The sequence below is a fragment of the Strix aluco genome, chromosome 10 (genome assembly GCF_031877795.1).
Source record: "Strix aluco isolate bStrAlu1 chromosome 10, bStrAlu1.hap1, whole genome shotgun sequence".
Taxonomy (NCBI): domain Eukaryota; kingdom Metazoa; phylum Chordata; class Aves; order Strigiformes; family Strigidae; genus Strix; species Strix aluco.
Genome location: NC_133940.1, coordinates 26,925,636 through 26,947,919, shown reverse-complemented (window position 1 = coordinate 26,947,919; position 22,284 = coordinate 26,925,636). Strand labels below are relative to the sequence as shown.

Sequence of the window (22,284 nt, the reverse complement as noted above, 5' to 3'; positions counted from 1 at the left end):
CTCGCTGGGTAAGAGGACCCCAGTGCAGCTCCCCACTGGCACCAGAAGAGGTAAGGGAGGAAAGGGAGGGTTGTTTTCCTTGGTAATTAAATGGTGTTTGTGTCTGACTTTTGCACGGATGGTGACGATGGTCAGTAAATACACCTGCCTAGCTTTGGTGTAGCACCTCAGAGATCCCAACACAAGCTGCAAAGGACAACCAACATCATCACCAGTTTCTATACGCTGAGAAAATCGGTCAGGATGTTACTTTTTTGGGTTTGGTGGTTGGGTTTTTTTTGTGTTTTTTTTTTTTTTTTTTAGGGTGGGAGTCCTAAGCCTGTAGCTGTAGCGCTCCAGGAGTGTTCTATTAACTCAGGCAGCAGCTAGTGATGAGAGGAGGTTGTAGACTAGTTTTGGATGATTGTTCCCCTCCCCAGCTACCCCCACAAACATCTACCTTCAGGCTGGGGAGGCAGGCAGAGGAGTTCCTGGTCTGCCTACCGCCTGGGAATAAGGTTTGACATGCAGAGACTTGCTTTGTAGGAGGAAATAAGTGTGGTCCTAAGGGCCAACCAGGAGCTGCATCACCTTCTGGGGGTGCCTCTTGGACCCCGTGCTGAGGGGTGGGATGGACTGGGCAGAGCATTGGCAGGACCTGGGGCCAGTGGGGTGAGTGTTGGTACCAGGGCTTGCTCTTTCTGACTGGCAGATCATTTATTTTCTTCTCTAAATTAAAGATCATCTCTTCTGGAAGAGTAAAATCAGGGCTCCTTGAGCCCTTGGTGAGACTGAGAGATGGAGAGTGAAATCCCGTTATCGTAGGGAAATCGAAAATCTATGGATTTCAGGATTTATTTTACGGTATTTATGTATAGGAAAAGCACTTTTATTCCTGTTTCTCCCCCCTATCCTACAACATGTTGCAAACACACAAAGGGTTGTGGAGCTCGGGCTGGGCAGATACTGGTCCATCCTTATGCCCCCACTGTGCTTTTTTATGGCCCCCCAATAACAAGTGCTGGATGTTGGATGTTAATAGTGTGGCCCCAGGTCTGCAGTCCGACCCTCAACACTACACATTTTCCACAGGGGCAACATTTCCACACAGAGTTCAGGTGCAAAGGCAACATCATAAAGCAGCCCAGGAAACGATAAGATGAAAAAATATGGATGAGTCAATCATAATTTAAAAAAAAAAATTAAGCATTTTACATCAATTTACATATTTAATAATTGCATTCATTCTTTGATAGATATCAAAAGGTGTTCTGCCCTCCAGAATGGAACTTTTTCTCTGAAAATGTTGAAATGAAACATTCAAAATTAAAAAATGCATTTCTTAAAATTTTTCCAGAGGTACTCGCTCACCCCAGCCCTTCCTGAAAAATTATGTGTTTTTTAAACACCACATTTTCTGATTAGTTCATCAGAAAATCCCCAGCCCTTTCTAACTGCAGAGGGAGAGGGGGGCTGGAATGATTTATTGGTGGCTTTCTTGCCATTTCTTTTTTTTTTTTTTTCCCCTTTCTTCTAGTATATGTGTGTCCTGTCTATTAACAAGGCTGTCTATTGCATTGTATAAAATCTATATGAACAAAATGCTTGCACAAAAGAAAACCAAAAAAACTAATTTACAATTCAAAACCAGAATGGGTCGAATCTTATAATTAATAAAGATGTTTTTTTCTGAAGAGTAAAAGAACTATTTTTTTTCTATTAGTCTTACGAAAAAACATTCCTATTATAAGAATTTTAATTTTATCTATTTTTCTCCCCAAGCAAAATAGAGAAATAGAGAAGCAAGGGGAGTGCAGAGGTTAGATGAACTCTGGCTGAGCGGGGCTGAAGGACTTTGCTCCTCTGGTGTGAGGAGCCAGCACCTTCTGGGCTGGCTGGATGCAATGGCGTTGATATCTAATTAAAAAAAAATAATCAAGCTGAATGGAAGGAGGCATAAGGGGGCTGTAGCCCCATTGTGGGCATTAGCCATCCCCTGCAAGCATGGGTGCTCCCACCCCGTGCTGCTGGAGCAGCTGCCCTGTCCCCGTCCCTGCCAGTGCCCCTGGAATGGTCTCATTGTCCATCATGTCCAGGAATTTTTCAGATCCTAATGGTGATGAGCATGTGTGTTGGGGTGTGCCAGGGAGAAGGGAGAGCTCGTTGCATGGAGAGATGTTTTGACCTTGTAAACTCAGTTCCTATTCCACGGCCCAAGAATTTGGAAAATGTTTGGTTGGGCACATAGCAGCCCGTGAGGAGCCAAGGCTGGGCACCAGCAATGCTCAGCCACGCAGGGGTTTTTCTGCCAGTGGGACTGAGAATTGCTGAGGACACCTTCCAAATGGCAAACAGCACTCACTTGCGAATATGCATTAGCATACATAGAGCAATGCCAGATACAGCTGACTAAAAAGCACACACATAGATGTGGAAGTGTGCATTAATCCCTTTTTTAAAAATACACAAGTGCCCACTTTGCATTTTAATTTTATGCAATTGCAGTGCAATCGGCAAAAAAAGTCCTCACTTCTGGTGTGCAAACCCTTGTCTTCACCGAGCTCCTTCAAGCATCGCCAAAGCTCCCCCGTCAGTTGTGTTCAGCTTTGAGATATAGATCACAAGAATAGATGGCAACCGATTTTCTTTGTCGCTTCAGACAGGTTTAACCAGTATTACACATTAGTTAAATGGCAACTGATTGAAACTACACTTATTGAAGATTATTTAGGTGATAGATATGTTGGATTTTGTATTTAATTAATCATTTTATGTTCAATACAAAGAGGTCATCTTGTGGCAGTAATTGTTGCTTGTGAAGTAACCAGATGGCTGTGAGGTGGCTATGTTACTGCAGTTCAACACTATGGAAAAAGAGTGGATATACTGGGCTGGGAGAGGGTTAAAATGTGTAGGAATGGGACAAGTGAAGGTGTAGGGAGGGTTGGACACAAGCACCTACGTGCAAACCTATCGCAGTGGCAGGGATTTCTTCTAGTGGAGAAAGCAGCTAAATGTGGGAGGGCGAGTAAGTGGCTGAGGAGGGACAGTGTGTGTTTATTGCTGTGGAATTGCAGGGCTGAGGAGGGCTCGTTTCCCAGGCAGCACTGCTGAGAGAGCGCAGGAGGAGCAGAGCTGCTCGCTGCTCCCCCATGGGCACGCCGAGGGTTTTCGGTGGGAGGCTCTATTTTGTCAAAATGATTTCTCCTCTCCCTTAGCTGACTAAACATTTTCTTGGAAGAAAAGGGATGGTTAATCAGGCCAGAGACATGATGTATATTTTCACTTCCCTGAAATCGGCCTTTGTACCACAGCTCTCCCGCCAGAGGCACATCCACTGCTCCCTGTTTGAATGCCCCACAATGATGTCTCTACCTGCCAAGAGCAGCATTCAACCCTGCCGTGGGGACTTCCATCTCGTTATACTAACACCAGAAGCCATTCTTCCATTTCAGTGACCAACCAAGAGGTAAACCTAACCTTTGAGGTGACCCGCTGGCCCTGTCCTGCAGCTCCCTGTTGCCTTGCTCACCCACTGTCTGCTCCATCATACCAGATGCAACGACTTCTTCTGCCCTCCTTGCACTCTTGCCCCTTGCAGTCCCGCTCTAGCTCTAATTAACAGGGCTGTGGGGACTGTGGCCGAGTTTTGTCCTTGCATGACAGGTCTGCAACCTGTCCCACCATTTTTTTTCCTCCACGTGTCAGCGCGGGGACTCCTTTGGGCAGGGACCTCTTTCCTGGATCCGATGGGATGCCTCACGTGCTTGCAGTCAAGTTAAACAAACAGCAGCTCTGCCACTGTGACAGTGAGGAAGAGAGGTCTAATGTATTATTTAAAAGCTATCCCTGCAATATTTAAGAAAGAACAATGCAGAGGATAAAGTAAATTATTATAATTTAAAGTCTATTGTGCTCATAGAAGAACGAGCATATTCATCAGTCCATATGCCTCAACAGTTGGCTAGAAGTGTAGTCAAAATTTTACCCAACCCTCTCCAGTTTCCCTAACCAGTGTGCAGTTTCTCTGAGATACCCATATGTTCACAGTTATCTTTAACTATTAAATTGATTTGGAAATTAATTTGGCAACACAAAATCCCATAGGATAAGGAAGTCAATGTCTTCATCTATCCCCCTCTTTAGAACAGGTCATGATTTAGGCTAAGGTTAGAAAACCAGAACTTGAATTTTCACTGTAATTTAAATTTCCTCCTTCAGCCTCCTGGCATGTTACAGGAATATAGTTATTGCTCTACAGAAATTATAATTTTCCTAGTCTGGCATCCCATTCCTGGCAGTGATCTACAGCAGATGCTTCAGCAGAAGACAAAAACATTAGGAACCAAATGGCAATGAAATTCCATGCAGGAATGTCCTCGTCCCTCTGAGACACTTCTTCCACAGCAGGCTTGGGCGGTGGGAGGGGTGTGGATGCTATATAGTCTGCTCTTCTATGGCAGGAGGGAGAACATCTCTCTACAGCTGCAGAGCAAGGCACTCCAGGTATGTTGGTATGTACACCTGATTTTAATGCTTCATGTCTACCTAGATGTGGACCTGCCAGATCTAAAGGTGTTTGCATGGGTTGGTTGCACCACTTCTGAGAGTGCCAAGGTGTTTAAGATATCACCAATGTTTTAATGTTATTGCTTGGATCTCTGGGGTTATTTTGTGTGAAAGCTGCATGAGCATTTTGTTGAGAGGAAACAGGAGCTGAAGGAGATGCATATTGCAGAAGTGCCACTTCTACACTGCACTTGTGAGGATGTGGCAAATGGGGTTTTAAAAACTCTCCAGTGTCCTGGGCAGTTCTGCATCGTAACCACTCGTGACCTACAGACGCTCCTGACGGGCCAAGGCTGAGGGCTCTCTGCACTGCTCTTCTGAAATGAACGGCCATGTGTTTATTTGGAAATCTTCCTGCTCTGTCTCAATAGCTATTTGTCATGTTCCTTAACGCCACAGCTGTTTGGTTACGCCAGGTCAGCTGCTTTTATTAGTCCTGTTCCCACCACCCACTGAAACTCTCACCAGCCAGGAGAGGATTATTATCCATGTCCAAAAATAGCACTTCTCTCGTTCCACTCTTCCAGTGACCCTGGAAACTTCAGTGTTTTTCTTCTTTTCTAATTTCCAACTCTGCTGCCTACCTGCTTCCCCATGAAGGCTGGAGTAGCCGCCCTCACAGCCGGGATCCTCGGCGGCACCGGCGTGTTGCTCTTTCTCATCGCTTTTGGGACGGATTACTGGCTTCTAGCTACAGAGACCTGCGGTGTCTTCGAGCGTGGGAATAGCACTCTGCAAACTGGGGAGGTAAACTCTGAAATATTGTCTTATTTTGGAAAAACTGATTTATTTAAATAATTTTAAATTTTAAATTTTTAAAGTTTTAAATCTGCAATATTTATGCTCATTGAAAGCAACCTGCTAAAACGTCAGCCTGAGCTACCTTTGCAATCCAAGGCAGCTTTTCCATAGTATCTAGCATTTTGACTGAAGTAAAATGTGTCTAGGAAACATTAAGACAGCACCCCTGTAATCTGGCAGATATGAACATTAGGGAATGAAAGGTAAAAATGTAAGAGCTTTACTTGTTGACAGCATTTGCCTCTAAAGACAAAAGATATCTCCTGATATTTGCCATTAAAAGATTTCTCCCTCTGTAGTTTCTTCATTTAAAAATAGTTCATATTTTAAAGTGTAGGACTTGGCAATCATTTACATCTGAAGTGATACGACTACAGCACAGACAGAAAACAAAAGCAAACATCAGACGCAGAACAGAGTAGACAAAGAGTTCCTGCCCATCTGACAAGAAAAGGCCTATATATTTTTAAAATTAAGATTTATATAGGATTTTAGTTAGCAGGAAATGTAACTTTCTAAGGACAATTTGGTATTTTAGTGCTAACTGCTAGTATCATGCATTTATAGATCCTTTTGAAAGTTTGATTTTTAGCTGCACTTGCTATTGTCTAACTTTTCAATGAACTAACAACCAGATCAGTTCCTTGAGCCACCCACTCTTCAGAAATGTTTTTGTGCCGATCAATGTGTGGTTTCAATTACAAAATGACAGGAAGATCCTTGTTGTGTGCAGACTTTTTGTTACTTCAAAGTTCAATCCAATTAGGTTTGATTTTTTTCTGGTGTGGTGAGTCACACTGGGTAAGCATCATGATGCCAGCAAGAAATATTTTCTTTCATTTTAGAATCCCATAATCAAATGTAGGACACTGTTCACTTGAGTCATGTTTCCAAATGACTTTCTCTATTGAAAAAAAAAAAAAGATAGAAAAACTGCGAGGCAGAAGACACTGTCTTTACTGTTTAAAGCAGCACAGTAAAGCCCCAGAGATGTCAGAAAGTCACGAACAGAGGAGCGCCGCTCAGTTTTTGTGCACTTGGGAAATGACAATGTTAATTGTTTCAGATTTTTGTTTGTGCTGTTGTCTTTTAAAGGGGAGAGACTAGAGACATTGCACTGCACGACATGAATAAGCATCTCAAACATTTAAGATACACTCTTGGCCAAAGTCTTAGTGTGCCTGTCACTAAGGCAGAGCGACTTCAAAAGCACCAGGCAGAAATAGGAACTGCTCTTACTCTTCCTCTGAGCTATTTTATTTCTATTTCAGACACTGTTTCTATTATTTCTATTTCAGTTACCAGTTGTGTACAGCAGGCTGTGTTTTTACCTTCTCTGCCCTTTCTTAAACTGGCAAATTCTGTCCCTTACAGATAAGGATGGTCTTGAGTATCTGCCAGAGAGCGATTAAATGTGCCGTAGATGCACAAAGTCAGCAGCCATCCAGCTGATGAAGTTTGAGGGCTGTTACCATTGTCATAGCTGGTCTTTTCTCCTGAAAGTAAAAGGAGAATCAGGTCAGAGCTCTGGAATTGGTCATAACTTGACGCATAAAACTCTCGAGGCGAGGGAAGTATCTCTAGCACCTCCCTGTTGAGTCTTGTCTGCTTTCTCTAGTTCACAGGGTTCAATCCCGTATGGAGTTTCTCCATCCTCCGCAAAATGTAATTTTGTAGCAGTCATGTCTCCTTTACTAAACGGTGTGTGATAAAGATAAAATTGCTTTTGGCTATAGTTTTAATAAGTTTTTTGGTAAATAGTCCAATGCTCAACTTTGCAATATCCTCCCTTCTGAGAAGACCTAAACCTTGTGCTCACAGGTCTGGTCACGGGGTTGAAATAGACTCATAAAAAAGGAAAAATTCTCAACATCGCTATCGTAGTCTATGAGAAGACTGGTGTGAGCAGGGTAATTTGTGTCTCACCTAAATTTAGCATAACTTCTACTGGGCTCAGCAGAGGGAGAGAAAGAAGGAAACCGTTGGGCTGATGATTGGAAGAGGCTCACTGGGAGTGTTAGAGTTGGGCTTCTGGGGTTAAACCAGACCATACATGGATCCTGCAGAGTAGCAAGGACATCAGAACTGTTGCATTGGGTCACACCTAAAATCGTTCACCTGGTAATCAACCTGCTTCCTACTGGTTACAACAGCAATAACATTTATTTAAGGAAAGTGTCTAAGAAGTAGAATACACCCAGAATACTTTGCTCCCCAACATATGTGTCCAGCTCTGGCAATCAGTGGTTTAAAGATATTAAAGAAAGAAAATCTGTCCTGTGAAGGTCTGGAGGACGATTTGTTATCAGAATATGTTGTAGCTGTGATATGGCAGAAAGTCAAGGACAGTAGTTGCCTCTGTGTTCCCCATCCCCTCCAAAACCAACTCAAACAACAACAAATGAAAACCCCAACAAAAAAGGAAACCAGCAACTCTCTAAGCAAAAAATACACACTTTCCACCTTTCTACCATGATCATCCCTGTATCAGCTTGGGCTTTCATTTCTTCACAGGCTGAAACACCAGCAGAGGCCAGGAAGGAGATCCTCACTTTCCATCATGAGGGCTTCTTCTGGCGGTGCTGGTTCTTTGGCGAGGGCTACCCAGAGACCATCTGGACCTTCTGGTACAGTGAGTACAATGCCACCGCACCACATCCACAGCATTTGCTCAGTGTTTGAATTGCAAACAAGCACAAAAGGGCTCCCAGGGATGAGGAGGCAGTTGACCTTTTTTCATTTTTTTTTTCATTCTCATTGTCTCTCTATCAAAAGCAAACTTGGCTCACCCTTTCTATGCTCTTTTTTTTGACTTGGATTTTGTTCTCAGAGGATTGTTCACAGAAATATAGGAAACTCTTGATGCCATTTAATATATCACTTACTTTTGGAGAGGTGGCTTCCACCAGCAAGGACAACTCTCCCCTCCCCACCTCATACCTCCTGATGTTTGTTTTCAGCTAAGGGCTGCTAAATTTGAGCCCATGTCTTTCCTGGCCGTTAGCACTGCTCTTCTGTCAGCGTTTTCAGCCATTGGGATGCTGAGCATTCCCACCTCCCACTCATTTCAGCACGGGGAAGGCTGGACGTGCACGAGTGTGCTCTCCCTGGGTGCTCAGGACCTCTAGCAGTGGGCAGTGGTGGGCCACGGAGAGCCGTAACCACATGTCTTTATGCTCTTAAGCACACAAGACCTGTATTGTAAGATCTTGCCTGTTTTGCTTTTAAAGGTCATCAAAATTACGCGTGTGAATAAACAGAGATTATGCAAAATCATGTTTTTTTCTGAAAGCACATTCACTCTTCAAAAAAAAAAAAATTGAAGGAGAAGGTGAAACCTGTTCTGAGACACCAGTTGGTGCTGCCTGGTGGCCCACGTGCAGTGAAGTGTGGGGTCTTGGTCCAGTGAACCAGGTGCTCCCACCAGAAAGAGCAAAGGAGTGAGACCACCCCACAGCAGGCCTGGCACCAGCCCCGCCGGCGGCCAAGCCAGCAGCCGGCTCGCCCGCGTTAGCGCGCAGTGGGGAATTAGAGGACAGCCTTTCCCTGGGATGCTGCAACCCTAGAGGAGTATTGGGGATGGAAAAAAGAGATTTTAAACAGTTCTGCAAAGGTTTTAAATGCTGCAAAAGCCTTGACCCTGTGCTTGCTGGGGTTTCAGTCTGCTCAAAGATACTTACGTGCCTGTGAAGCAGCGTGATCGTCTCGTAGGGCATTTGGCTGCAGATAATGCAGATTCCCACAATAAATTTACTCTGCAGTGATTAAAATTTCAGATGACTTTGCTGTCCACCAGTCCCTGACCTGTGTTTCCTCTAAAATCTTGCAGGAACAGTTACTGCCACTGTTCAGCTGAACAACATGAGATTTTTCATACAGAAATTTTTTGATAAAAAAGGACAGGCTTGAGAGAGTGAGTTTGCTATCTAATTACATTATATGGAAATGCATGATATAATATAATGTTACCTGAAGTAAAATGACTCTTACTGATAACTGGCAAATTTGTGTTACTTCTTTAGGTATTTATTATAATAGGATTGATCATGGCAAATTAATTTGCTGCTCTTATGAATGTAATAATTAATTCAATAGGTACTCCATAGTCAATTTAGCATGAACTAATGTCCACCTATTATAAAGTGTTCCTTTGAGCTGGGGAACATATTTAAATAAGTGGCCAACCATTAATTAATTCATTTAACATTCATTCTATTACCGTTAATCATGATAAGCCTCAATGGTATTAATATTGATGGGGCACTTCCATTCTAATTGTGCTTTCCCTTCTCACAAACTGGAGGTCTTGTGAGGGAGCTTGTTCTGGTACCCAAATACTTTTGTCCCTTCCAGACCGTCTGACACATTTTCTGGAGGAAAAGAGCAATGGGAATATTTACACTGATTTCAGTTGCTCCATCTTTCATTATTTATGTCCACCTCAGACTCAGGTTATGAAGATGAGAAGATGTAAGGGTAGCAGTCTCAGATCCTCTTATATTTCCTTTCTCTCATCATTCTTCTTTTTCTTTTTTCTTTCTGACCAGGATTTACTATCTGTCTTTACTCCCCAGCTTTCTGATTTCAGTGAGGGTTTTGTAGGTTTTGCAGAATAATACCTTGCCATCTGAATGCTATAACTGTGATTTTGCAAAAAAAGAAAAGCAAATAGGGATTAATTTTTTTTGTTGTTCTTTTTCAGCCAGCCAAGCACACCCCAAGTTCTGCATGCATGGCTACCTCTTTCCCATGCCCATTGCTCTTGGACCTTTCCCCCACCCTTCCTATGACACAACTGCAGGTGGGTTTCTTGCCTCCTCCCCCCGGAGCTCCTTTCCCAAGCGATCGGGCAGAGATTTACAATGTGTGTCAGTGCTGTGGTTCTCCCATTGTAAATGCATGTGGCCAAGTGTGACCAAGACTTTTGGAAAACGGCCTTGCTTAGTTGACTGCCCCAGGCTATAAGCACATCGAGATGTTCTCCCACATCTTCTCTCCTCCAGACCCAGCCATGCCTGGCCATGAGCCATGCACCCTCCCACTGGGTGCTCAGCACCTACTCCTACGAGCAAGGGAGGATGCTAAATCCACTCCCTCCCACCTCATCACTCACTGGGAGGAGCTGGAGACAAAGGGCTTCAACCCCATGGCCAAATCCAGACTCTGTGGGCAAGCAAGAAAAGTAATTTCTCCTGGGCTGCAGGTTTGTGGCAGCCCAGTGCTGATTTGTTTCCAGTCTGGCTTCCTGGGAGAGCTCTGGTGTTGATTTGTTGCAAGGCAAAATAAACAAACACTGGAAAATCAGTTAAAGACCGAGTTGTTAGAAGATCCATGTAGGTGACTGGCTTATTTTTAACACACCGAATATGGCACAGTTGGAGAGCTCTCCTTTCAACTGGTTCCCTTTTTATTTATGTTTCTCTATATTTTCAGAGTTCTTTAATGAATCAGCTGCTGTTAGGAATTTTAATTTGCTAAATTGGTGGCAGCAGCTAGAATTAATGCCATGATCTTTTTTGAAATGAATTGATTTCTTTAAATAGTGTGCATCACTCTGCATTGCCTCCGGGGATCTGGGGCAGGCATACTGCACAAACAAACATCTTGACCTTTTCCTTAGCCTTTAGCAGTACCTTTTTTATTTTTATTTTTTATTTTTTTTATGAGGAATTAATTAAAAAAAAAGAAACATTTGTCAGTAGGAGCATGTGAGGGAGAGCAGCTAGTTTCTTGTGCTGTGCAGGATTCCTGCCTCAGGGAACACGCCGTAGCGTCAGTTGGATACGAGGGACCTGTCGGCAGGCGGAGGAGGAGCCCGTTGCAGGCTGTGTGCAGCAAACATGTGGGTTAACCGGTGGGATTTTTTCAGCTTAGGAGAGGCAGGCATGACGTCTAGTTTCTGAATGATCCTGCTGATAAACGCACTATGTTTTCCATACTAAATAAAGGGCCATGGAAGCATCTGTCCCTGCCCGTCAGCCCTTGCTATGAAACCCTCTTCAGCTGCCTCACAGAAATGCCTGTTGGGACGGGTCCCAGGAGGGTGCTGGGGGCAGGCTCTGCGCAGGGGCTGCACCCTGGGGTGCTGCAGGGCTCTGCCAATTCACCTCGGTGCTACGATCCCTGGGGAGATGAGGATATCTCAGCACCCACATTTATAGGGCAGTGGGAGTGTTGGGCTCTTCTGCTGCACCAACCCCACTGCAAAGCCCTCAGACATCTGCAGAGAGCAGGTACTTCTGTTGTTAACATTCATTTTATTTCAAGCCAGTCCGTCCTCATATGCAAATGATGACAAAACAGGAGGCCGTCCAAGAAGAGGGGTCCTCCAGCTATTACCTGCTCCAGAGATAATTCTGGCTTATCTGCATCCTCTTAGGCTCCCTGAGAGAAACGGGTGACGGGAGGTTAAACATGAAAATGAATTCTGTGGTTTTGGAGAGTTCAAGATACTTATCTTTCCCTAAGTGGCTCTCCTGACAAAATGGTTTAAAATGAGTAAAACGCATCTTTTCTGTATCATTTTTCTTTCAAGTGTGAATCATTTCAGCATTACCGACTTGCTTGCGCTCAGCTTAAATCTCTCTAACTAGCGCTTCTGAAAAACAAGAGGCAGAGCGAGATGTAGCAGTTTGAGGGGATCAGATAAATCAGGGGAACGGGGAGCAGGGTATCGGAGAGTCTCTGCCTGAAGACCACCACCTTTGGCCAAGGTTTATGGCAGTGGCTGGAAGAGACTTGGCTACTGGGAGACTGAAATTAGTGTGCTGCATCCCATCCTGTGGGATGTGAGGGACGCAGGCTTGCTCGGCTCTGGCTGGTGTGACTACATGAAGTCACAGCAAACCCCCCAAATTCAGTGGATGAAGAGGCAGCTGTTCTCTTGCCTTGTTCTCTTACTTGGAGTCAAGCATGGTCATTAATGGGGGAAATCATGAGCTCCCGTTTTCCCTGCAGTCCTGCTAACAAAAACTGCCTTTATTTTAAACTAGGAACCTGGCACCTTCTGTAAGTGTTAATTAAAATGGAACAAAGATGTGGTCTGATTCCATCTCCCCAAATGTTGCTATTTTCTTTCCTTTCTTGCCAAGCTCTTCCATTCCCCACAGGCACAGCTAAGCACGGTGTCCTTTACTCTCACCCCCTTTTGTGGCGTGCTTCCCTGGCAAGCCCTTCCAACCCCTTGTACTCATTCCAATCCCATTATGTAGGGCACGACATTCAACCTGAACTTACACCGCTTCCAGGCACATCGCACCCATGCCGCAGCAGGGACTTAGCAAAGCAGGAGCTCCAGCTCTGCCTAACGTGAGCAGCTTTACAGGTTACTGCTTTTGCTGAAGCAGGAGTTAAGCATGGACTGAAGAAAACTGCTTTTCCTCTCCTTTCCCTGACTTTACTGTTTTTGACCGTGCAGTGTACAGAGGCTTCTGGACGGCGTTCATCATGCTGGCGGTCGCCGCCGGGCTGGTGGGAGGGCTGCTGCTGGTGTGCGGCGTGCCCTTCGTCAGCCCCCGGTCCTACAAAGTGGGAGGTGGATTCCTCCTCGCCTCGGGTAAGCGGCGGCACCGGGATATGGCTGGGGCAGGAACGCAGCGGCCGAGCTCCGCTTGGTGTGTGCAGGGGACCGGGAGGCAGCCGGGGTGAGGCACTGGCGGGGGAGATGGGGGCTCTGATGGGAGCTGCGCTGACTTGGAGTAAATGATTTCCCTCTTCCCCCACTGCAATTAAACCTCTATGCTCAGTCAAGCTTTAGCAAGATAGTCCTTAGTCCTAGGGAGGCTGGGTTTTGGGAAAAATTTTTTATTTTTTTTTTTTCCTACTCTTCTATGCAACCCAGAGGAGCAGAGCCTTTTATTTTAATAAAGTCCGTAGCTGCGTTAACCCTGGGCAGCAGTCAGCCACGCTCTGTTCCCCTAAGTCAGTCTTTGCATTTGGGCCTCTCCTGTCTCTGCTGCTAACATCCGTTAGAGCTGGAAACCCACTGAGTGATGAAAGGCGTACCCAGCGACTCAAAATGGGAGGGCTGGCTTAATAAAACCTGAAAAGATATAGCGGTGGCACAGCAGGAAAATGAATTAAAAATAGGCATTTATTCGTTATTCCCACTGCCATTACAAATGATTCCACTGAATTATCACATGGGCTTTTTCCTTTTCTGTATTTGAGAAGGAATAACTGGCTTAACTAGTAGAAATACTTGACTTATAACAGTGACTCAAACTCAGAAAAAAGCTTTTTTGTGACTCAAGCAGCTAAGGGCTGGAGCTCAGCTGAGCCATGCCAAGTGAAGAACTTCATAATGAAGTCAGGCCTTTCTCTGAAAAACCACTGCTTATTTATGGATAGCACACCAGGTCCTGCTTCCTCATATACAGCATGAATCAAACACAAGCCAGCATCTTTCCTCCAGTCTGGGCTTTGAGTATGACCAAGTTTTTGGGGGTTGAAAACATTCATCAAAATATTTAACAAGGAAGGTCCCAACACTGACCCTGGAGGAACTTCCAATCTCACCATGCCCTGCTATTATTACCTTTTACTCTTTTCCCCCATTATTTAGATCCCTATCCATTTTATAGCTTCTTTCCTAATTTCTATCTCCTCCAACATGAAGGAAGATGACATCTATCTATTTGTCTAAAAAATTGGGAAGGCGCTAAACCAATTTGACCCTATGTGCCTTTGCTAATTCACTTTGCATTTTATCCAATTTTCCATTTGCCTCCAGGTCTTCAGTTACTGAAGGGAGGGCAGCAAGCCTGGGGGTATCTGCTTATTTCTTTCTTATATAGTTTAATAAATACTTGGTTGGGTTTAATTATTCTAAAGGCAAATTTCATGTGGTTTTCACGCACGGATTTCCTGTGGGAGTGCAACGGTCTTGTTATCAGATCTCCATCAGGTACCAATGCCTTCTACTGAGTAGTGTTGGCCACTTGACATGTGTGTACATTGAAGTCATCTCTTCTTGTGAGACTAGGGCCGAATATTTGAATTCCCTCACATGTGACACTCTGGCTACCTCAGTTAAAGCCCTATTTCTTCAAAACACTCAACTTTCAGCCCAAATAGAAAACCTGAGATCAATCACCTTCTGACACTGGCCAGATAAATAAAATATCACACAGAAAAGGGTGTCAAGTAATACTGAATCACTGTATTCATTTTTTTTTTTTCATTGTTTCTGCACTTTATTTGACTACTTCTTGATTAAAAAGCTAGGGCATAGAATGTGACACTTTTTAGAAGAGCTGATTATGCATCACATAAACCTCTTGGCATTAGACAAAGATGCTGCTGTTTAAATTGAAGTTTGTATTAAAGCCGTTTCAATCTGAACAGCAATCATTGTTATTAACTGTCATTAGGAGGAATGAGTTCAGCTGAAATAGAATTCCTGCTGTATTTTCAATCTAAATGATAGCTAGGAGAATGAAATAGTATTTCAGCATTTTCAGCAAAGTTTGCTTAGAGTTTCAACTGATCCTTTTTTGGGGGGTGGGGGTATCCTGAACTCAAACCTCTGGATCCTGCTTGACACTGACTTCCTGATGGATTCAGGATGCCTGCCTCCATGGTTATTTTCTTGCTATCCCTTCTAAAAATATTTTGCATAATTGCACTAAGCAGTAGGAACAATAGATTTAACACAGCTTCAACTCCCTAGCCATCCCTTTCCTTCAGATAGCGGGATGGAGAGAGACAACGCAGGAGAAAGCGCGTCTTGTCTTCTAATCATGGCCTATGGGTCAGTGTTAATTAACCTCCCTTGCAGAAATGATCTCTCCTTGAGGAAGTGTGAAAATGCTGGCAATGTGTAGAGTAGGAACGTGGTCTGGTAGTCAGATGGTGAGATGGGGCACCATGGCTGAAAGATGCCCCAGCCTCTCAGGGCATCCTTTAGATGCAGCTTTATTCTGTCCGTAAACTCCCTCTGCCCCTTTTGGCAGCAGCCCATGCTGAGGTCGTGACATCACAGCCCTGGTTAATCATTGCAAAATGATGCAACATTTGCCACCGAAAGCCTCTGAAGATATTACCGGTGCAAATGCACTCCCAAGCACATTTATGGATAACCAGCCTGACATGATCTGGAGGAGTTACGTGTGCCCCTCTGTCACGAAGGGGGAATTCAACGCCTAAGGGTGAAGATTGTTATCGCTCAATTAGGTCTCCTTGGGTTACCTCTCCAAGATGCCTTTTATTTACTGTACTTTCAAGAGGACAAATCTGACTGTCTGCCAGCTACCGTAACAAATGTAGTGCTCGGTGGGTGGCATTTCTGAGAGCCCTTTCAAAGGACTGGAGCCATCCCCCTTGATTTCCTCTTCTGGGTGACTTGGGAAATACAGCCGGAGCCCATCTGACATTTGCTGCTGCTTGCATTTGCACATCTACCTCTCCAGCTGAGCAGTTATCCTTGCCAGCCTGCTCCCAAAAGCACCCCAACTGCACGAGCAAATAGCCAGCGTGCTGCTTTCCTTCTAACGTTTGCCATCGCAGACTTAGCTTCGGTGCTTGCAAGGGGGAGGCAGATCTGCCTGGTGACTAATTGTCCCCTTGTTTCAATAGTCAGATGACAATATGATTAATTATCACTACAATGTCACCGAGAGGGCCGAGTGAACGCTGCACTGCAGCTTCTGGAAATGGTTTGAATTACTGAGACAGCTTTGCTTGTGCTCCTTGGTTTTCTGTACTTGTGCTCCTCAGTTTTCTGTGCTTGTGCTCCTGGGTTTTCATTTCTTTGGGGATTTTAGAGACCAAGCTTAGAAGTGAGCCCACGCTTCATCCAGACCTAGGGCAATTACTGAGCTCCTAGTGCTGCCTTAATACGTTTGGACCAGCTGCATAGCTGTAGGCTTCAGTGGAAAAATGACCTGAGCTCTACCTGGTGGCTTGCTCAGGGGGGAGGAAGCTGCTCTGGAGGGAGCGGACAGGCAAAGCGTGAGCGTACGGTGAGTTTTCAAAGCAAGCAATAATGATGCGTAACACAGGTAGTGTTAAGCAACCCAAAGAGGAGCTTATTATAAGCTTGCCTTACACTGGAAAGCACAGATACAGGATGAACCATGTACACTCCACACTTCTTCAGCCGCTGCGGTGCCGGTGCTGTTTCTCCACCATCCCCACTTACATGGCACGCACAGGCATGCTCGCACCATCCCGCAGCCCCGAGATCGCTGAGGCCGTGAGCACAAAGCCTTTCCTGAGCTTTTGGAGTCGTGTTGTGGTCATGCTCTTCAGCATGAGCTGACTGCATTAAAAAAAAAAGGCACCTTTGCCAGTCCTGTGAGTTAAAGTGCTGAGTTTTGTGCTCAGATTCCACTTCCCAAATCAAGCATCTCCATTTTGGCAATCTCAGGCTCCCCACATGCAGTAAAGACTGACAGTTATGGAAGGGCAGCTGAAGGTCACCCCTCCATTTCCTTGTTATTAACATCCTTAAGAGGCAACTAGTGAGAAAGGCGAATGAGTCAAAGTTCATTATTCTCATAATTAGCAGATTACACGAAAGTTCAGTAGCTTCCACAGAATAAGAGTTAAAGATTGAGTTCACTCACCTGTCCCTACAATTAGCAGCTATAAAGGTGTCACAAGGATATAAAGTGCGAGAAAGAAAAAGCCCGACTCCAATTTACTCACAACGAAGGTGCAGCCCTCCTGGGAGGGGGAGATGAAGCACCAGGGTTTGTTGTCCTGCAGTTAGCAGTGTACGAAGGAGAAAGATTTAATACCCCACTTCAATTTTCTTGCAATTAGTCCCTCCCCAGAAGATGCCATTGACCTCATCAGCATTGAGACGGAGTTTCGCAGTTAATTTTTTTTCCGTACCATCCTAATGAACAGAGGCAGAAGGAAAGGGAGAGAAAGAGATCACTTGGCTAATTTTCCAGTGATAGAAACCATAGGGATGCTGAGAGGAGCGTGGGGTTGGTCTTGTTTATTGAGGTCCTCACTTATACTTACCCAAACCCAACACACGTCCTGTGTCTCAGGTGTATGCACCAATGCCAGGCTCACTTCTTGGACAGAAAACTAGGTTTTTTTTCAGTTTTTCATTCTGCTGCCCAAGGCAGGAAGAAGTCTGTCTCTGTACAAAGTGATTTGGGGCTGACAGGAAATGAAGATATCGTTCTGCTGCGGCCAAGACTAAAAGCCCCAAAAAGGAGGTGGTAAAGTAAGACCTGTTCAAAAGATGAAAAATCCAAAATAAAATGCCAAACACTTACTTTGGTCACATGGGAGTGAAACATCCTGATTTTCTCATTGTGAAGAGTCTACTAATGTTTGAAAGCGTGACAAATTTTAGGCAGTTTCATGAATACTTGTGATTGTTCCAAGTAAGCAATTTTTTGCTGAACAGTTTTCAGTGAGCTGCCCTTTCTGCGCTTGCACCGTCCTTCTTCGCCTTCACCTGCCCTTTTGATTTTCTTTTCTCGCCGAGGAGATGGTGTAAATCCCAGGGACTCCTCACCACTCAGCTGTAATTATTCCAGGGAAGAAGGCTGCTTACTTTACATTTTCTTGTCATTTTTCCAGAGTGTGAAAATGTTCTTAATTTAGATGCTGTGGCCATGCCATCACCTCCAGTACCTGTTTAATAATAAATCCTTCCATACCCAGACTGGCACTTCTCCTGGGGTGAGGGGAGGGACCATTTCCCCATCCTTAGCTCCTGGTGCACTCAGGGATGGTGCCACCCTCTCACGGGGCTTCCCCACACCCTCCTCAGTAAGAATTGGTAGGTTTTAATCTGATTGCTTCAATAAATGAGGCTGGGACAATTCAACGCAAACCCCCTGGTTATTTAAAGAAAAGTAGGAGAATTCAGAAGTATGCTACTGTGCCCGTAACCTCTGTCCCACTGGGGCTACGTTTTCATTTGCATCTCTTACGGTAGGTATTATAAGTTAATGAAATAGAAATTGATCTTTAAAAGAGCACTTTTCAAGGTTCAGTTGCTATCTAATTAATTTAATTTTAAATTACATCAGTAATAAAGACTTAATTGCCTTCTTATCAATATATTGTATTTTGTAAAGGACATGTGACTATTTAAACATGCAATTGTTTTCTTATAGTAGAATAATTGGTATTTTAAGCATACAACTATCATATTAAGTGTAAAATATTTATTTGTGCACTTAATTTCAAGTGGTATCAAAATCTCAATGAACATGCAAATGTTACAACAGCTGCTGTTTAACTCCTAGCCTGCCTCTCCAGCAACCATAAGGACTTTTCCGTGTAAGGGAGAATGGCTTGAAATAGCACTGTGTGGTGATGTAAAGTATATTCATATGGTTACACCAAGTTTTGATCATTAAGATGCAATTTGCAGTCTTAGGGTATAGGAGGCTGTTTAATAGTCATGACAGCTTAGGCTGGGTAGCTTCAACTTCTATATAATACCTAGAGAGGACTTTGAACGCTCTGTACCTTCACGGAAGTCTCATTTTTGGCTGCAAGATGTGAAGCGGAGGTTTGTAGCAGCAGATGCGCTTATATCTATTATAAGCAGAAACACAGTTAAACACTGACCTGTTTTCTCTGACCAAGGTTTCAGTAACTACCATTGCTAAGCAGATATATCAATGTCAAGCTTTACCCACTCCTTTGCTTAGCATGGGAGTTGGATTTTGTAGTGTATAAGCTGCCAAGAAGAATAATTAAAGATAGTACAAGCTACCTCTGATTTAAAAATTTCAAGGGGAAAAGTTAAATCCAACAGAAGCCACAACACATCCAGAAAACTGTGTGGTAACTTGTCAAGTAAATTAGTTTTGAGCTGTTTACTTCTACTATAAAAATATTGTAATCTGTGATGTATTTCTTTCATATATGTGTGTGTGTGTGTGTGTATATCTATATGTTATATGGCACCATTTAAAAATAGGAAGCTTCTAGCTGTGAAGTAGCAAGATCAGATATTATTGAAGTGCTTTCAGATCTGTCATCACACCGCCACTATTTAGTTTTAATATATGTTGACTTTAAAGTGCACTGTACATATTCTTTAATGCGACACAGTAAATAATATTGGGGCCACGCTAGTTTTTTGTCATCTGCTTCACACGGGGGAGCTAGACCTGCAGCCTCCGACCTCCATCACTTTGAATTATGGGGAAAGGAGGTTCCTATTAAGTCACCGAAGCCCCCAAACCCACCGGGGACTGTACCGGGCCCGGGAGGTGCCTGTTTGCCACGTGCTTTTCAGATGTGACCGAGCTCTTCCTGTAGACGCTGACCTTCGACGGGTATGCATCTGGAAATAAGAGATGGCGAGGTCTCACGGGAGATCTGCTATTTGGGTCGCAGGCATCCTGCAAGGCTTGGGAGGCTCCGAGGAGAGAGAACCCTTGCTAAGCAAGGTGCTGACCTTGCACTCGTTGCTCAGGCTGGAGTGTGGCCTTGGCTCTCCTCCCGCCTGGCTCCAGGGGAGGTCAAAGGAGGTCTCACTTGCCAATGAAAAGACTTTCTAGCCTCATGGTATAAGCTGTTTATTATTCTTTTTATTATTCTGTTATTTAGTAACCCATCTGAGATTAATACCTCATGGCTACATGCCTTTTCCCCTCTATTATGTGTTATTTCTCTGCAAAACAGCAGCATCTATACTCCTTGCCATGTGTTTTAATACTTGCTTGCGAAGCTCAGTTTAAGGAGGGGTAACACCAGGCGTGAAGGGGAGCTGCCACGAGCTGCAGCAGCTGCTCAGTGTCTGCACGGGCTCTGCTTGCACCGGTGCCAGGGGTAGCAGGTCCGATGCTGGAGAACGCTTGTCATCAGCAGGACTGATCTCTGTATCTTTGCTTTTCTGGTGGAGTGTGGATCTGACACTACTTGGAAGGGTAGACAAAAAAAGAAAAAAGTCTTAGTCTCGCCTTCCCACTCAGACAAATTAAAAATAAAAAGGGCAAACTGACCCACCTTTAAGACAGGAATGCAGAGCTAGCCTCATGCAGATCCCTGCTGGGAATATCAGCCGTGTTCATGATGGTTTCTCCGTGGCCGTATCCAGCTGTAACGGAGCCCTCGGTAGCGGTTAAAGCATGAGGTGTCAGTGTGCCTGCGGCTGGGCAGGAGCTGGTTGCGGTGGTGTGGGTCTCTCCTGTGGTGAGCTTGGCTTTCACAGGAGCCTGCAGAGCAATGTCATGAACAATAATTCTGCAACACTAGGCTTTGATGCAAAGGACCTGCAAGAATAAATGGAAATCTGTTGTGATCTTTTCTCAGTTTCATTCCTGTGTTTCACATGCAGAGAATAACTCATCTTTGTCTCTCTTTCCAGGAGGCTTATTTCTCCTGCTCATATTTCTCTTTGTGATCTGGAAGGAGTTTGCCGCTGATTTTCAGAAGTACATCCTTCTGGAGAGAAGTGAGAAGTGCACGGACGATGTACCCGTGCACGTGTATTATGGGTGGTCGTTCATGTTCGCCGCAGCGGGAGTGCCCCTGGTTTTACTTTCTGGACTCCTCTTCTACCTGATCGGCAGAGACATTATGAAGTCCCTGGAGTAAGACAAATTTGCCACGCTGAGAAAGCCTTTTGAGAAAATTGGTGATGCTCCTTGTAATGAAACGTTCACAAGTTTTGAGGACTAGATCGTTTTGTAGCTGCAATTGTTGGTATAGGTGCATGATTACACTCACACTTACGTGGAGGCAGGGGTGGAGCACTGAGCATCCAACCACTGTCCATCCAAAGCCAGCCAGCTGAACATCCCCCTTCAGCATTTTTATACAATTTTGAGAAATTTAGATGTGTCTATGGGTTTTTCTCTGCAGCCCAAGGAAGTGCCGCCGCTGTGGAAAGCAGCTCCCCCAGCTCCTGTTTCTGTCAGCAGAGCCCCGCATCCATATTCAGCAGAGCTGGAGTTTTATAGCATTCCCAGCATCCTTGTTTCTTGTAAAAGGTAATCAAATCTGGCTGTGGCGGTGTATGCTATAATGTCTATTTCTGAAAAGCAATTAAGGATGATTTTTTTTTTTTTTAGCTGGCTCTAATTGATGTCAAAGGACAACCATTTTAATGGGATGTCGGGAAACATGAGAAACTTTTTTTTTTCCTTAAAAGCCCTGATTCTGATGATACAAATGTACCTGGACCTAACCTAACTTTCAATGAGTGAATAAACCAATTTCTGTGGCATGAAACCTAACATGAATTAATTAGCATTTCTTTACAGCACCACATTACTGTGCTTTTAATATTTTCCCTGGATGCAGTGTTGTGGGGATTCGCAACCCAAAAAATGGAAGATGGTCAGAGTTGGGGGAAAGGAAGTAGGAACAATCACAGTTATTTTTTATTTTGTTTGTTATGGTAGACCCTGTCAGCCAGCTCAGCGTGGGACCTTGTTATATTCTACAGGTGCAGCTCCGAAAAGACAAATTATATACCATTTAGATATTTTTAAATTCTTGCAATTGCTCAGGTATACGTTGTCTGACAGATTGCAGTGGTCCTACGGAGAGTAATGCATGTTAATTCTACACCAAACTGTCGAGGTACTGGAGGTGAAGTAATTTATACTCTATATGCAGAGGTTTGCAAAGACACTTGAGAAATGACAAAGATTTGATCTTGTCATGTTTTTCAGGCTGGATTTTGATGCTTTGAAGTAGTTTGTTGGGCCCTTGCTTGCTGAACTCATTTGCATAAATTTGAAATCAAACTTCCTAAAAATGCATGCCGTTCTCACGAATGTCATACTTTTGTGCTAGACATATATCTCCCGAGCTTTATGTCATACTATTGATTCAGTATAGTTAATTAATAATGTAATGTAAATCTCTTCTAGAAAGATTGTTGGCAGTATAAAAATGTTTGTTAATGCTCATCGTAAAATATTATTCAAGGCTGGCATTTCTTTCCTTTTGGAGCAAGTTCTAATTATTCTTTTACAAGATTCATGGCATAAATAT

At 44.1% G+C, this 22,284-nt stretch overlaps 1 protein-coding gene across 1 annotated transcript; it reads left to right on the top strand.

The window, feature by feature from the left end:
* Window positions 1-5,088: 5,088 nt before the first annotated feature.
* LOC141927761 (transmembrane protein 182-like) lies at window positions 5,089-21,518 on the top strand. The gene is made up of 5 exons (XM_074835023.1): window positions 5,089-5,295; window positions 7,864-7,981; window positions 10,052-10,150; window positions 12,767-12,904; window positions 20,648-21,518. Exons 1-5 carry the CDS (start codon window positions 5,143-5,145, stop codon window positions 20,875-20,877), a joined length of 738 nt encoding a protein of 245 aa, XP_074691124.1. The 5' UTR covers window positions 5,089-5,142; the 3' UTR covers window positions 20,878-21,518.
* The last annotated feature ends 766 nt before the right edge of the window (window positions 21,519-22,284 follow it).

What these genes read in the sequence shown, in the direction of transcription:
- LOC141927761 (XM_074835023.1), top strand. Translation starts at nt 5,143, where the DNA reads ATGAAGGCTGGAGTAGCCGCCCTCACAGCCGGGATCCTCGGCGGCACC. An exon ending in CATCTGGACCTTCTGGTACA is followed by an intron (nt 7,982 to 10,051) that starts GTGAGTACAATG and finishes GTTCTTTTTCAG; the next exon opens with CCAGCCAAGCACACCCCAAG. An exon ending in TGGATTCCTCCTCGCCTCGG is followed by an intron (nt 12,905 to 20,647) that starts GTAAGCGGCGGC and finishes CTCTCTTTCCAG; the next exon opens with GAGGCTTATTTCTCCTGCTC.